The sequence below is a fragment of the Hyperolius riggenbachi genome, chromosome 11 (genome assembly GCF_040937935.1).
Source record: "Hyperolius riggenbachi isolate aHypRig1 chromosome 11, aHypRig1.pri, whole genome shotgun sequence".
Taxonomy (NCBI): Eukaryota; Metazoa; Chordata; class Amphibia; order Anura; family Hyperoliidae; genus Hyperolius; species Hyperolius riggenbachi.
The window spans coordinates 225,371,145-225,386,247 of NC_090656.1; the positions used below are offsets into that span (position 1 = coordinate 225,371,145).

Consider the following 15,103-nt stretch of genomic DNA (forward strand, 5'->3'; position numbering starts at 1 on the left):
AAAAAAAGCTAAAAAAACGCCTGCAGTGTGAACAAACCCTGAAAGCGGCAGCATGTGCGGGGACCTTTGCATTATCAGTAATTGCAATCAATGAGTGACTTTCCTAAGTTCAGTCATTACCTAAATGTGCATAATTACTATTAGTAACGAAATTATGTCCATTTTCGTAACAAAAATAACTTTGTTTCTATAGAAAACATGAAAGTACGAAATTACGCATTAAACACGAATTAGCGCCAAAACGCAAAATTATGAAACCGAAATTTTGCTTATGGAATTCCAAATTACGGTATGTATAGCAATTAGGATATTACGAATTCGTGCCGTAGCGGCAAAATTTGCGTCCGTAATTAAGGAAACACAAAATTACGAAAATTTTGTCTCAACACTACAGGGAAGAGCAGAGCATTGTACAGAGGAGCTGAAGTGTGGAGAGAGGAGAGAGATAAGGAGAGGAGGATAATGAAGGGAAGGAGGTGAGAGCGTAAAGGAGAGAAGACACTTACCCTCCTTCCAGCAATAGGGCTGTGTTCCCTGCAGTTATTTCCCTGGTGGGAGAGGCTGTACAGCTATCTGCATGCAAGTGAAATGTGTTTCCATCTACGTTGGTTGTGAATATTCCGATATACACAAGGTCTCCAATATTAACTTTGTCCTCTTCCTGTATTGGAACGGTATAGGTAGCGTCCGTATAAGCAGCCATAGTGACACCGAAGGTTCCATTTCCTGATGGGCCGGTGATGTTGATTAGGCTGCAATACACAAGACATTATTATCAATAAGTCATCTGTGAAAGTGAAAAAAAAATTATAATAATGCAGATTAACTAGAAACTCGATACAGACACAACAGGCAAGTGCCTCGTTATATTATCTGTATTCTTACAGGTTGTATTATCTACACTGAAGGCTACTGTCCCCTAACTGAAATGTGTATGCTTTGCAGCTCACTGCTCATTGCCTTACTGAGATACCATACCACTTCCTGTTCCTCACCCCTCCCCCAGCAGTGCAACCTGGAAGCACCTCCCCTTCCACCCAGCAGTGCAGCCTAGAAGCACCTGCCTTCCACCCATCATTACAGCCTGGAATCACCTCCCCAGCAGTGCAGCTGGTAAGCACCTCCCCTCACTCCAGCAGAACAGCTTGTAAGCACCTCCCCTCACCCCAGCAGTGCAGCCTAGGTGCACCGCTACTCACGCCACCAGTGCAGCACTTGAGCACCTCCCAGTCTGCTGTGCAGTCTGGTAGCACCCAGTGCAGTCTGGTGGCACCTCCCCTTATCCCCCAGCAGGAAAAACTCACAATGTGCTTGCCAAAGGAAAAGTATCCCCCTCCCCCAGCAGTGCAACCTAGATGCAGGGGCATAGCAATAGGGGTTGCAGAGGTTGCAACTGCATCGGGGCCCTTGGGCCAGAGGAGCCCCAAAGGGCCCTCCCTCAACAGCAGTATTAGCTCTCTATTCATCCTGTGCTCATAATAATGATTAGAGATGTCACGAACCGCCGATTTTTGGTTCGCGAACCGGGTTCGCGAACTTCCGCGGAAGGTTCGGTTCGCGGAAAAGTTCGCGAACCGCAATAGACTTCAATGGGGAGGCGAACTTTGAAAAATAGAAAAAATTATGCTGGCCACAAAAGTGAAGGAAAAGATGTTTCAAGGGGTCTGACACCTGGAGGGGGGCATGGCGGAGTGGGATACACGCCCAAAGTCCCGGAGAAAAATCTGGATGTGACGCAAAGCAGCGTTTTAAGGGCAGAAATCACATTGAATGCTAAATTGCAGGCCTAACGTGCTTTCAAACATCTTGCATGTGTATACATCAAACAGGGAGTGTAATTAGAGTACTGCTTCACACTGACACACCAAACTCACTGTGTAACGCACCGCAAACAGCTGTTTGTGTAGTGACGGCCATGCTGGACTACTGCGCAACATGGCGTGATTGCTCTTCCTCACTCAGTGATGTCAGGTAATGTGTGACTTCCTTCTCAACTTTCCATGGCATTGTTAAAAAGCTTACATTTTGTTTTTAAATTACATTTTCTACTTGCTGTGTACTTGTTCAGTACCGCTACAATGAGAATCCTGTGGAGGCGGGCAAGTCTGCCATTGTGACCCCGGGTAATGGCCGGGGAATGAGGGGTTTGAATCCGGTGTGGAGCCTGAGCAACGGCTACCACTACACATCCAAGGAGGGCAGCAGGCAGGCATGCACGCCCACCTGCCCCGAGGTAGTGACCAAAAATAACAATACAGGAGGAGGACTTTCGAGGCTCTGCTGTGTATTTGAAATGAATGTACTTTAAATCCTTTAACGAGAACCAGTTATGGCAGGCAAAGATGACACCACATTCCTTTCACGAGAATCATATGGAGGCGGGCAAGTGTGCCATTTGTGACCCCGGGTAATGGCCGGGGAATGAGGGGTTTAAATCCGGTGTGGAGCCTGAGCAACGGCTACCATCCAGGCAAGGATGGCAGCAGGCAGGCAGGCATGCATGCCCGCCCTGAGGTAGTGACCAAAAATAACAATACAGGACTCAGGAGGACCTTTTGCGTCCCTAATTGTCATGAATCAACTTTAAATCCTTTAACGGGAATCCGTTATGCGGGCAAAGATGACACCACATTCCTTTCATGAGAATCATATGGAGGCAGGCAAGTCTGCCATTTGTGAGTGACCACGGGTAATGGCCAGGGATGAGGGATGGAATCCGGTGTGGAGCCTGAGCAACGGCTACCACTGCACATCCAAGGAGGGCAGCAGGCAGGCATGCAATACAGGACTTTGAGGCCCTAATTGTAATGAATCAACTTTAAATCCTTTTAACGGGAATCCGTTATGGAGGGCAAGTCTGCCATTGTCACCGCGGGTAATGAAGGTTGGATTCCGGCCCAAAGTGGGAGCCTGCTGAGACCCATGCTGTAGCTGCCCTGACCGTGCTTTGCAGACCAGGCATCTGTGGTCAGATGGACCCTTGACCCAGCGGAAGACAAACCAAGTCGAAAGCATTTGTCAAGAATGTTTTACGGAGGGCAAGTTTTTTTGCCCTTTTTTTAAATTGTTTGAAAATGATAGATGGTTGTATTTTTAAATTGTTTGAAAGTTTAGATGGTTGTATTTTTAAATTGTTTGAAAGTGTAGATGGTTGTATTGCGTTCCGGAGTTGAAGCCTGATCAACGGCTACCACCACACATCCAGGCAAGGAGGGAGGCAGGCAGGCATGCACGCCCGCCCCGAGGTAGTGACCAAAAATAACAATACAGGACTCAGGAGGACCTTTGGCCTTCCTCTGGGTCTGCCTCTAGCTCTTCCTCTACCTGGTTTGTCCATTTTGTCCATCTCGGGGGGATGCTAGGTATATGCAGTGAGCTGGGTTCACTGAACAGTAAAGGTACTTGGATGCAGTGAGGTGGGTTCACTCAACACAACAGGTAGTAGGATGCAGTGAGCTGGGTTCACTCAACACAACAGGTAGTAGGATGCAGTGAGCTGGGTTCACTGAACAGTAAAGGTACTAGGATGCAGTGAGCTGGGTTCACTGAACAGTAAAGGTACTAGGATGCAGTGAGGTGGGTTCACTCAACACAACAGGTAGTAGGATGCAGTGAGCTGGGTTCACTCAACACAACAGGTAGTAGGTATATGCAGTGAGCTGGGTTCATTCAACACAACAGGTAATAGGTATATGCAGTGAGCTGGGTTCACTCAACACAACAGGTAGTAGGTATATGCAGTGAGCTGGGTTCACTTAACACAACAGGTAGTTATGTGCAGTGATGAGGTGGGTTAAGTAAACACAAAAGGTAGTAGGTATATGCAGTGAGCTGGGTTCACTCAACACAACAGGTAGTAGGTATATGCATTGAGCTGGGTTCACTTAACACAACAGGTAGTTATGTGCAGTGATGAGGTGGGTTAAGTAAACACAACAGGTAGTAGGTATATGCAGTGAGCTGGGTTCACTCAACACAACAGGTAGTAGGTATATGCAGTGAGCTGGGTTCACTCAACACAACAGGTAGTAGGTATATGCAGTGAGCTGGGTTCACTCAACACAACAGGTAGTTATGTGCAGTGATGAGGTGGGTTAAGTAAACACAACAGGTAGTAGGTATATGCAGTGAGCTGGGTTCACTTAACACAACAGGTAGTTATGTGCAGTGATGAGGTGGGTTAAGTAAACACAAAAGGTAGTAGGTATATGCAGTGAGCTGGGTTCACTCAACACAACAGGTAGTAGGTATATGCATTGAGCTAGGTTCACTTAACACAACAGGTAGTTATGTGCAGTGATGAGGTGGGTTAAGTAAACACAACAGTGAGTAGGTATATGCAGTGAGCTGGGTTCATTCAACACAACAGGTAGTAGGTATATGCAGTGAGCTGGGTTCACTCAACACAACAGGTAGTAGGTATATGCAGTGAGCTGGGTTCACTCAACACAACAGGTAGTTATGTGCAGTGATGAGGTGGGTTAAGTAAACACAACAGGTAGTAGTAGGATGCAGTGAGCTGGGTTCACTCAACACAAAGCTAGGTATATGCAGTGATGAGGTAGGTTAAGTAAACACAACAGGTACTGGGTATATGCAGTACTGGGTAGTACAATGTGCAGCTTCCTGTCACACACACAGGTAGTCACTGAATGTGCTGGGCTGCTGGCAGTGGCACACACACTATGAATTAGCAAGGCTGTGCATGCAACAAAAGTGTCAGTTTGACACACAGTAAAAAAAATAAAGTACAGGATGAGCTCTGAAAAGAGCTAGGGTGCTATAAAAGCAATAACAATCAGCCATGAGTAAACTAAGCAGCCAAGAACCTAACTAATCTGTCCCTAGAAGAACAAGTCTGCAGCAGCTCGCCCTAGTCTGTCTAATAGCAGGCACACGAGTGAGTGTAATGGCCGCTAGTGTTGTCCGGATCATGAACGATTCGGATCTTTGATCCGAATCTATTTTATGAGTCGATCATCCGAATCATCAAAATGGGTGATTCAGATCGCAAAAGGGGCGGGGCCAGGAGCGACATGCCCCCTCTCAGCGGGCAGCGGGGTCCTGGAAGCAGAGCTGAGATGGATCGCTCTGTTGGATGGGAGGCAGCCTTGCAGGGAGACAGGTAGATGAGAGAGAGGGGACATGGGTGCCACTGCCAGATATGTGTAGAGCACACATACTGGCTATAATGTGCTGCTCATTACAGGCTGTCTGTTCCGTAGTGCTGCACAGTGATCACATTGGAAACTTTTGGCTCAGCACAGCTCAGTAACTTTGCAGACAGTGTGATTGAAAGGCAATATAATCCTCCTGCACTCAGCACTAAACAGCTGCACTTATCTTCTGGGAATGCTTTCTTTCACTGTGCGACCTTTTCTTTCAAAGTGTACAGATGAACATATAGGTGAAATATATGTAAAGCATGTGATTTGCAGCATGTGGGTATTACGTGCAAACATTTCTGCTCTCTGCTCGTCCCTCCTCCCTTCTCTGTCCACTCCCTGCCCTCTGTCCATCTTCTCCCCTTCTCTGTGTGTCCACTCCCTCCCCGTCTCCTGTCCACAGACCTGTCCTGCTGTTCATTTCACCCCCGAATGCTTCCGGTAGTAAAATGATCCGAGATTCGGATCAAAGATCCGGATCTCTTCAATGATCCGATTCGAATCATCCGGATCATTGAAAAGATCCGAACTTCCCATCTCTAATGGCCGCCGGACCCTGCCTTATATAAGGGGGGGTGGGGCTCCAGGGCTTACTGTAGACTGAATGGCTACAATGTGCCTGCTGACTGTGATGCAGAGGGTCAAAGTTGACCCTCATAGTGCATTATGGGGCGAATCGAACTTCCGCAAAGGTTCGCCTGGCGCAGGCGAACGCGAACCCCCAATGTTCGCCTGGAACCGTTCGCCGGCGAACCGTTCGATACATCTCTAATAATGACTTCTATAGATAATTTAAATAGTGGTAATCATTAACAAACTGTTCCCCATCCCCTTCTTGCACCTCTGAAACTGTAGTTGCCACTGGCAGGTTTTGCTGCATTATATCAATTGTTATGTATAGAGTGTTTGGGGGGCCCCAATGTAAAACTTGCATCGGGGCCCACAGCTCCTTAGCTAGCTACTCCACTGCCTAGAAGCATCTTCCCTTCCCCCAGCCAGGGCTGGATTTACAGCTCAGGAGTCTATAGGCACATAAGCTCTGGCACACTAAACGCCCCTTAAAGAGAACCTGAACTGAAAATAAAAAGTCAAAATAAGCATACACAGGTCACTCATACTTACATCCTGTGTAGTCTACTCCTCAATTTCTTTCTCCTCTCTTGCGTCCCATTGTCCACTGCGATCAATGGAATTCTCCATCCTCCATTTTAAAAATGGCCATTACCCCATAGTTTCCTGGTCAGCACACTGTTAAACTGTAATATCACCCACTTGAGCCATAGGGAAACATGGGCATTACCTTGCACATTCAGTTGTAACTGACAGCTGATGATATATAACTGACAGCAACTGGTATATTTCAGTTCTGACAAAATATTGTCAGAACTGGAAAGGATCACTGTAAGAAGAAAATGGTGAGCTTCAGAGAAGAACTGACGGTGAAGTTAGTATGTAATATTCATATGCAGATACATCATGTGTTTATTTTAAATAATTTTACTCACTTCAGGTTTAGAGATGACTCTATCCTCCGAACTTCCGCAAAAGTTTGTGAACCGGCGAACTCCGCGAATTGCAAAAGACTTCAATGGGCAGGCGAATTTGAAAAACTACAAACACTGTTTCTGGCTAGAGATGTCCTGAACGGTTCGCCGGCGAACGGTTCCAGGCGAACTTCGGGTGGTTTGCGTTCGCCTGCGAAGGCGAACTTTCCCGAAAGTTCTATTCACCCCATAATGCTCTATGAGGGTCAACTTTTACCCTCTACATCACAGTCAGCAGGCACATTGTAGCCAATCCGGCTACACTCAGCCCTGGAGCCCCACCCCCCCTTATATAAGGCAGGGTCCGGCGGCCATTAGGCTCACTCGTCGTGTGCCTGCTGCTAGTCAGAATAGGGTGAGCTGCTGCAGACTTGTTCTCCTAGGGACAGATTAGTCAGGCTCTTGGCTTGTTAAAACAAAATATAGGTAGAAGGCTGCGCATCCCTGACCCAATACTGTACAATTGAATGGTTAATCGCTGTGGCGCACACCGCCCCCCCCTGGACTGAAATGTACGCCCGCATCCAAACAATGCAATACTGGTCTATGGAGAAATTTTAGCTTCCATCATAGTTTTGCATGCAAAAATATAATATACTGGACATCTGCACCAACGTTGAGGTAAATCTCCAGAGCAGATGTCCTAACACTAAACTGACCTAAGTTAAAAGCAAATGTCTTTACCCTGGCAGCAGCTACGCTAAAATGTGTAACTTACATTCAATACAGACAGCAGAAAACAAAGCAAGCGCTCACCAACATGGGCCGCAACTGAATGACTCATCACCTCATATGCACCGCTTAAATAGCTCAAATGCACACTCAGCAATCAGACAGATGCAAAACATATGCAAAACTAAATACTTACCATGCAAAACAGGATAGCACAATGGGTGCTGCTAGCCTGGTAGTTACAGAACTGTGAAAACAAAATATAGGTAGAAGGCTGCGCATCCCTGACCCAATACTGTACAATTGAATGGTTAATCGCTGTGGCGCACACCGCTCCCCCCTGGACTAAAATGTACGCCCGCTATGATGGAAGCTAAAATTTCTCCATAGACCAGTATTGCATTGTTTGGATGCGGGCGTACATTTTAGTCCAGGGGGGGCGGTGTGCGCCACAGCAATTAACCATTCAATTGTACAGTATTGGGTCAGGGATGCGCAGCCTTCTACCTATATTTTGTTTTCACAGTTCTGTAACTACCAGGCTAGCAGCACCCATTGTGCTATCCTGTTTTGCATGGTAAGTATTTAGTTTTGCATATGTTTTGCATCTGTCTGATTGCTGAGTGTGCATTTGAGCTATTTAAGCGGTGCATATGAGGTGATGAGTCATTCAGTTGCGGCCCATGTTGGTGAGCGCTTGCTTTGTTTTCTGCTGTCTGTATTGAATGTAAGTTACACATTTTAGCGTAGCTGCTGCCAGGGTAAAGACATGTGCTTTTAACTTAGGTCAGTTTAGTGTTAGGACATCTGCTCTGGAGATTTACCTCAACGTTGGTGCAGATGTCCAGTATATTATATTTTTGCATGCAAAACTATGATGGAAGCTAAAATTTCTCCATAGACCAGTATTGCATTGTTTGGATGCGGGCGTACATTTTAGTCCAGGGGGGGCGGTGTGCGCCACAGCGATTAACCATTCAATTGTACAGTATTGGGTCAGGGATGCGCAGCCTTCTACCTATATTTTGTTTTCACAGTTCTGTAACTACCAGGCTAGCAGCACCCATTGTGCTATCCTGTTTTGCATGGTAAGTATTTAGTTTTGCATATGTTTTGCATCTGTCTGATTGCTGAGTGTGCATTTGAGCTATTTAAGCGGTGCATATGAGGTGATGAGTCATTCAGTTGCGGCCCATGTTGGTGAGCGCTTGCTTTGTTTTCTGCTGTCTTGGCTTGTTAACTTGCTCCTGGCTGAATCTTATTGCTTTAATAGCACCCCTCATTCAACAGCTCTTTTCAGAGCTAATCCTGTTGTTGTGATCATTTTTTTTCTGTGTGTCAAACTGACACTTGTGTTGTTGCATAGACAGCATCGCTAATTCATACAGTGTGTGCCACTGCCAGCAGCCCAGCAGCACATTCAGTGACTACCTGTGTGTGTGACAGGGAGCTGCACATTGTACTACACAGTACTGCATATACCTACTAGTACCTGTTGAGTTTAGTTAACCCACCTCATCACCACATATACCTACCTTTGTGTTGAGTGAACTCACTTCACTGCGTATAACTACCTTTTGTGTTCAGTAAACCCACCTCACTGCATATAGCTGTTGTGTTGAGTGAACTCAGCTCACTGCATATAGCTACCCTTTGTGTTCAGTGAACCCACCTCACTGCATATAACTACCTTTTGTGTTGAGTGAACTCACCTCACTGCATATAACTACCTTTGTGTTGAGTGAACTCACCTCACTGCATATAACTACCTTTTGTGTTCAGTGAACCCACCTCACTGCATATAACTAGCTGTTGTGTTGAGTGAACTCACCTCACTGCCATGCCTGCTGCCTTCCTTACCTGGATGTGTGGTGGTAGCCATTGCTTAGGCTCCAACTCCGGAACGGAATAGAAACCGGATTCCCCGGCCATTACCTGTGGTCAGTCACCATGGTACTGAGAAACTAGTACCATCGAAAGTTTCACACACTTGAAAAAATGGCAGACTTGCCCTCCATAAAAAATTCTTGGCAAATGCTTTCAACTTAGTTTGTCTTCCGCTGGGTCAAGGGTCCAACTGACCACAGATGCCTGGTCTGCAAAGCACGGTCAGGGCAGGTACAGCATGGGTCTCAGCAGGCTCCCACTTTGGACCGGAATAGAACCTTGATTCCCCGGCAGGGCCGGATTACCGACCAGGCAACAAAAGCAGTCGCTTGGGGCCCCATTCAGAGTCAAAGGGGCCCCATTAGCACATAAACCAGCCCTTGCCATCCTGTCAGCGGTGGCTGGATGGTATAATGGTTAAAGGGACTCTGAGCAGTGCAGTAACTATGGAAAGATGCATATCATTTTAAAGCTCTTTTTCTCCCCTTTCCAATGATATCCAAACGGCTGCTCTATGCCTTTTAGTTTTCGATATTTTCGCGATTGAAATCGCCGCCACAGGTTGACTTTTCTCCAAAGTCAGCGGTGGCTGGATGGTATAATGGTAAAGGGACTCTGAGCAGTGCAGTAGCTATGGAAAGATTCATATCATTTTAAAGCTCTCTTTCTCCTCTTTCCAATGATATATAAACAGCTGCTCTATGCCTTTTAGTTTTCGATATTTTCGCGATCGAAATCGCGGCCACAGGACGACTTTTCTCCAAAGTCAGAGGTGGCTGGATGGTATAATGGTTAAAGGGACTCTGAGCAGTGCAGTAACTATGGAAATATGCATATCATTTTAAAGCTCTCTTTCTCCTCTTTCCAATGATATCTAAACGGCTGCTCTATGCCTTTTAGTTTTTGATATTTTCGCGATTGAAATAGCGGCCACAGGATGACTTTTCTCCAAAGTCAGCGGTGGCTGGATGGTATAATGGTTAAAGGGACTCTGAGCAGTGCAGTAACTATAGAAAGATTCATATCATTTTAAAGCTCTCTTTCTCCTCTTTCCAATGATATATAAACAGCTGCTCTATGCCTTTTAGTTTTCGATATTTTCGCGATCGAAATCGCGGCCACAGGACGACTTTTCTCCAAAGTCAGCGGTGGCTGGATGGTATAATGGTTAAAGGGACTCTAAGCAGTGCAGTAACTATGGAAAGATGCATATCATTTTAAAGCTCTTTTTCTCCTCTTTCCAATGATATATAAACAGCTGCTCTATGCCTTTTAGTTTTTGATATTTTCACGATCTAAATCACGGCCACAGGACGACTTTTCTCCAAAGTTGGCAGCTCGATTCAGCACAATGCAATGAAATATAAGGAACCCAGGGGGATATAATTACAAACATCATGCTGGTAGGTGTGAGGATGTAATGAATTAGTTGTGGGTATGCTTAAAGGCATATCCACAGGCACTGCTTGGAGTCCCTTTAAGGGCTCTGCCGCTGACACAGGAGACCAGGGTTCAAATCTCAGCTCTGCCTGTTCAGTAAGCCAGCACCTATTCAGTAGGAGACCGTAGGCAAGTCTCTCTAACACTGCTACTGCCTATAGGGCGCGTCCTAGTGGCTGCAGCTCTGGCGCTTTGAGTCCACCAGGAGAAAAGCGCGATATAAATGTTATTTGTCTTGTCTTGTCAAATGATGCCGTGCGCTGCTGATTGTCTTCAGAGCCAGGCTCTCCTCCTAGGTCCCCCTCCTGCTACTGTGCGCTCTGCCGCTGCCCACTCCACCCTCCCTTCCCACAGAGAACCACAGCTGCAGCAAGAATGATAGCAGCAGATGGCAAACGCTCACTTACCTATCCATGATCCAAGCAATAGAGATCCCGTCATCTGAAACCCATCTGTCTCTTCTACAGTGCAGCTGCTCGCTCTGAACTTCCTGATTCTCAGATCAGACATGAAGTAGGAAGTAGTAATAGTAGTAGTAACAGAGCGGCAGCACTCTAGAGGAGACAGATGGGCTCCGGATGACGGGACCTCTATTGCTTGGATCGCAATAGGTGAATGTGATTCATCTGGTGCTGTCATTCTCCCCCACTGCGGCTGCCTTCTCTGCTGGAGTATCGTATTCACTGGGATGGAGGCTGCATGGTGGCTGTCTAGTTTGGGAGGAAATTGGTTGTTCGGTGGTGGGGGTGGTTATGTAATTCTGTCTGGGGAACGGCTTCCGGTTTGGCGGTGTCCAGAGCTTTCTGCTATTGCCAGGCTGGAGATGCAGGGGGAAAGTGCTGCTGCTGTGATATCTGGCGCCCTCTTCACAGGGGTGCCCCAGCCCCTGAGTGCAAATGTCCCAGCCATTCATCTCTCACTCTGCATTTTGCCGCTGCTATTCCCTGCATTGTGCACCCACAGAGGAAAGCGTGCTGTTGCCCATAGCAACCAGTAGCTCGGCTGCCCGGTGTGTGCGACATATTGCTGTGCAGCTGCATCTTCTGATTCTATTACGACATGATGGGGGGGCCCAAATCAGTTACTTTGCTTAGGGCCCCATTTAGCCTTAATCCGGCTCTGTTCCCCGGCCATTACCCGTGGTGACAATGGCAGACTTGCCCTCCATAACAGATTCTCGTTAAAGGATTTAAAGTGAATTCATTTAAAAAACAGTTCCGTATTGTTATTTTTGGTCACTACCTCGGGGCGGGCATGCCTGCTGCCCTCCTTGCAATGGATTTGTGGTGGTAGCCATTTGTTAGGCTACAACTCCAGTCCGGAATCACACCAGGGATTGTTCCCCCGCCATTATATTTGGTCACAATGGCAGACTTGCCCTCCATAATAGATTCTCGTTGCAGGTACTGAACAGCAAGTAGAAAATGTAATGTAAAAAAAGTAGATGTAAGCTTTAACAATGATAGAGAAAGAACCATCGAAAGTTGATAAGGCAGACAGACATTACCTAACCAGACATCACTGAGTGAGGAAGAGCAATCTCGCCATGGTGCACACTGCGCAGTAGTCCACCACAGCCGTCACAACACAGACAGCTGTTTGTGGTGCATTACACAGTGGGTTTGGTGTGTCAGTGTGAAGCAGTATACTAATTACACTCCCTGATTGATGTATACACATGCAAGATGTTTGAAAGCACTTTAGGCCTCCAAGTTAGCATTCAATGTGATTTCTGCCCTTAAAAAGCTGCTTTGCGTCAAATCCAGATTTTTCCCAGGGACTTTTGGCATGTATCCCACTCCGCCACCTGGGGGTCCAGGTGTTAGACCCCTTGAAACATGTTTTCCATCACTTTTCTGGCCAGCATAAGTGTTTCTAGTTTTCCAAGTTCGCCTCTCCCATGAAGTCTATTGCGGTTTGCAAACTTATTCGCGAACCGAACCTTCAGCGGAGGTTCGCGAACATGGTTCGCGAACCGAAAATCGGAGGTTCGCGACATCTCTATTTCTGGCCCCAAAAGTAATGGAAAAGATGTTTAAGGGGTCTAACACCTGGAGGTGAGCATGGCGGAGTGGGATACACGCCAACGTCCTGGGTAAAATTACGGATTTGACGCACAGCAGGGTTAAAATCCCTAAAGGGCAGAAATCACATTGCATTCCTAAATTGGAGGCATGAAGTGCTTTAAAACATCTTGAGAAAATCGATGTTAAAGTTGGGCAGAATTTCCGCGATTTCCGGCGGAAATTTCCACGATTTCCGGCGGAAATCCGCCTAACACACTTGCATTACCGATTTCTGCATTCCGATGCGGAAATGCAAATTCTGATCGGAATTTCGGAAATTGCATTCCTGCGGAATCCGAATGAGCATCCCTACCTTTGTAGCCAAATTTGGCATATAGGCTACACCGAGCGCCCTTTGTAGCCAAATTTGACATTTTGCCTACACCAGGCACCCTTTGTAGCCGAATTTGGCATATGGGCTACACCAGGCACTCTTTGTAGCTGAATCTGGCTTTTTTCATCTATATCAGGAGCCCTTTTCAAATGTACGCATCAGATGTGCCCTCATCAACCCTTATAGATAATCAGTGCCCCAGTTAGCCCTTATAGATAATCAAATGTGCTCACATTATCCACCATAGTGCTCCCATTCTCCACCAATCCCCCATTATTCCCTATAGATACTCAGATGTGCCCCCATCTGTGGAACAATATAAACATTCCCTACCTCCCTCCCTGCAGAGTGCGAGCGAAGCGTTATGCATCAGAAGACTCACCGCGTCCGACATGCCAGCAATGACTGCTTCTCTCCCCTGCAACGTGCCCAGTGTCATCTCCTAGGTAACCACGGTGTCTCCTTATTATGATGCACTGCCGCCAGTACATGCAGACGTGTAACAGTAAGGAGATGCCGCTTTTAACTAGGGGATGATGAGGAGAGAAGCAGTCATTGCTGGCATGTTGGACGATGAGTCTTCTGATGCTTAACCCCCACTTGCCCTCTGCAGGGAGGGAGGGAGGGAAGGAAAGGACAGGACACTTTGGCGGCTAGCATGCCGCCTCTCATTCACGAGCCCATTTGTAGGCACGTGCCTGCAGTGCCTATGGGTAAATCTGGCCTTGGTCCCAACCCCTAATTCCAAACTTTTAAATCACTCACTCAAGCTGGAATAAAGCTCTTAATGCTTGCCCCTTTTTCTTTTATGTTCAGTTGCTTGTAATGTTACTATCTAATTGTAGATTTTCTTATGGTTGTAAATGCTATTTGTCTGTCATTTGTGCCATTGCCATGTGAACCACAAACAATTCTGAGTATGTCATGAGCAGGGTTGGATTTAAGCCAAGGCCACATAGGTCATGGCCTAGGGCATCACAGGATCAAGGGCAGGTGAGCAGCAGGCTATACAAGGAGGAAGGGAAGGGTCACCTGGCTACCTATACTGGAGGGAGGGGCATCATCAGGCTAGCTTTATGGAGGGGGTAAGAGGGTCATTTGGCTTCTTATACTAGAGAGAAGGGGGAGGGGTCAACAAGACACATATACTGGTGGGAAGGGAGGGGCATCAAGCTGGAGGTGGGTATTGAAAGTATCGATGTGGGTGAGAATAACAGCTTGCTATATGGCATATGCATTCATCCTAACGATGGCTATTTAAAGAGAACCAGAGATGAAGCAACCTCATGTATTTTACCTTATAAATCAGTGGGAACATGACAGTAAACACCTAATCTGCTCTTTGTTACATTGTTCTCTGTTTAATTTGCCTGTTATCACCTCTAAGATAAGAATCCCGACTAAGCAGTCGGTCTGGCTTTGCTACAGAATAATTATAGCTGAGCCTGTGTTCTTTGCTGTCTTCAAGTCCAAGCCTGCCCCCTGCTGGCTTTGCTCAGGAATCATTATAGCTGAGTCATTATAGCAAAGCCAGAATCAATGCTCAGTCCGGGATTCTTATCTCAGCTAGATAACAGACACTTTTAGCAGTGAGGATGGAACAGAGAGCATGGTAAATGTTTTCTCTAATGTTCCCACTGATTTCTATGGTAAAATACACAAGGGTGCTTCGTCTCTGGTTCACTTTAAGTTGCTGACTTCCCCCGCTCTCTCTTTATGGGTTATTGTGTCAGCTTGCGCTGCTTATTCGTATTCTGAGAACTGCTATAGCACGATATGATTGTAGCTCATAGACTTTTGCATGGAATGTGCCTTCAAACCGCAACTTCTGTTCTATAGCTGAGAAATACCGGAGTATATTGGACTTTGTTGTACCCCATTTTTATAGGGTTTGCTCTATGCCAGCTTTAGTGTGGATGTGAGTACAGCGTGGTCTGTGTGTTTACAGTGGGCACTGTATGTTATCTATGGCAGCAGATTACTATGTTAAGCAGC

General features: G+C 46.5%; 1 protein-coding gene across 1 annotated transcript in view; it reads right to left on the reverse strand.

Moving 5' to 3' along the window:
* Positions 1-13,527, reverse strand: part of LOC137538234 (pancreatic secretory granule membrane major glycoprotein GP2-like) — a 70,992-nt gene extending 57,465 nt beyond the window's left edge. Inside the window, exons 1-2 of the mRNA XM_068260283.1 lie at positions 13,491-13,527; positions 507-752 (exon numbers count right to left, since the gene is read on the reverse strand). Coding sequence (XP_068116384.1) covers positions 507-703 — 197 coding nt within the window. The 5' untranslated portion in view covers positions 704-752; positions 13,491-13,527. The remainder of the gene's footprint in view (positions 1-506; positions 753-13,490) is intronic.
* Between the last annotated feature and the right edge of the window lie 1,576 nt (positions 13,528-15,103).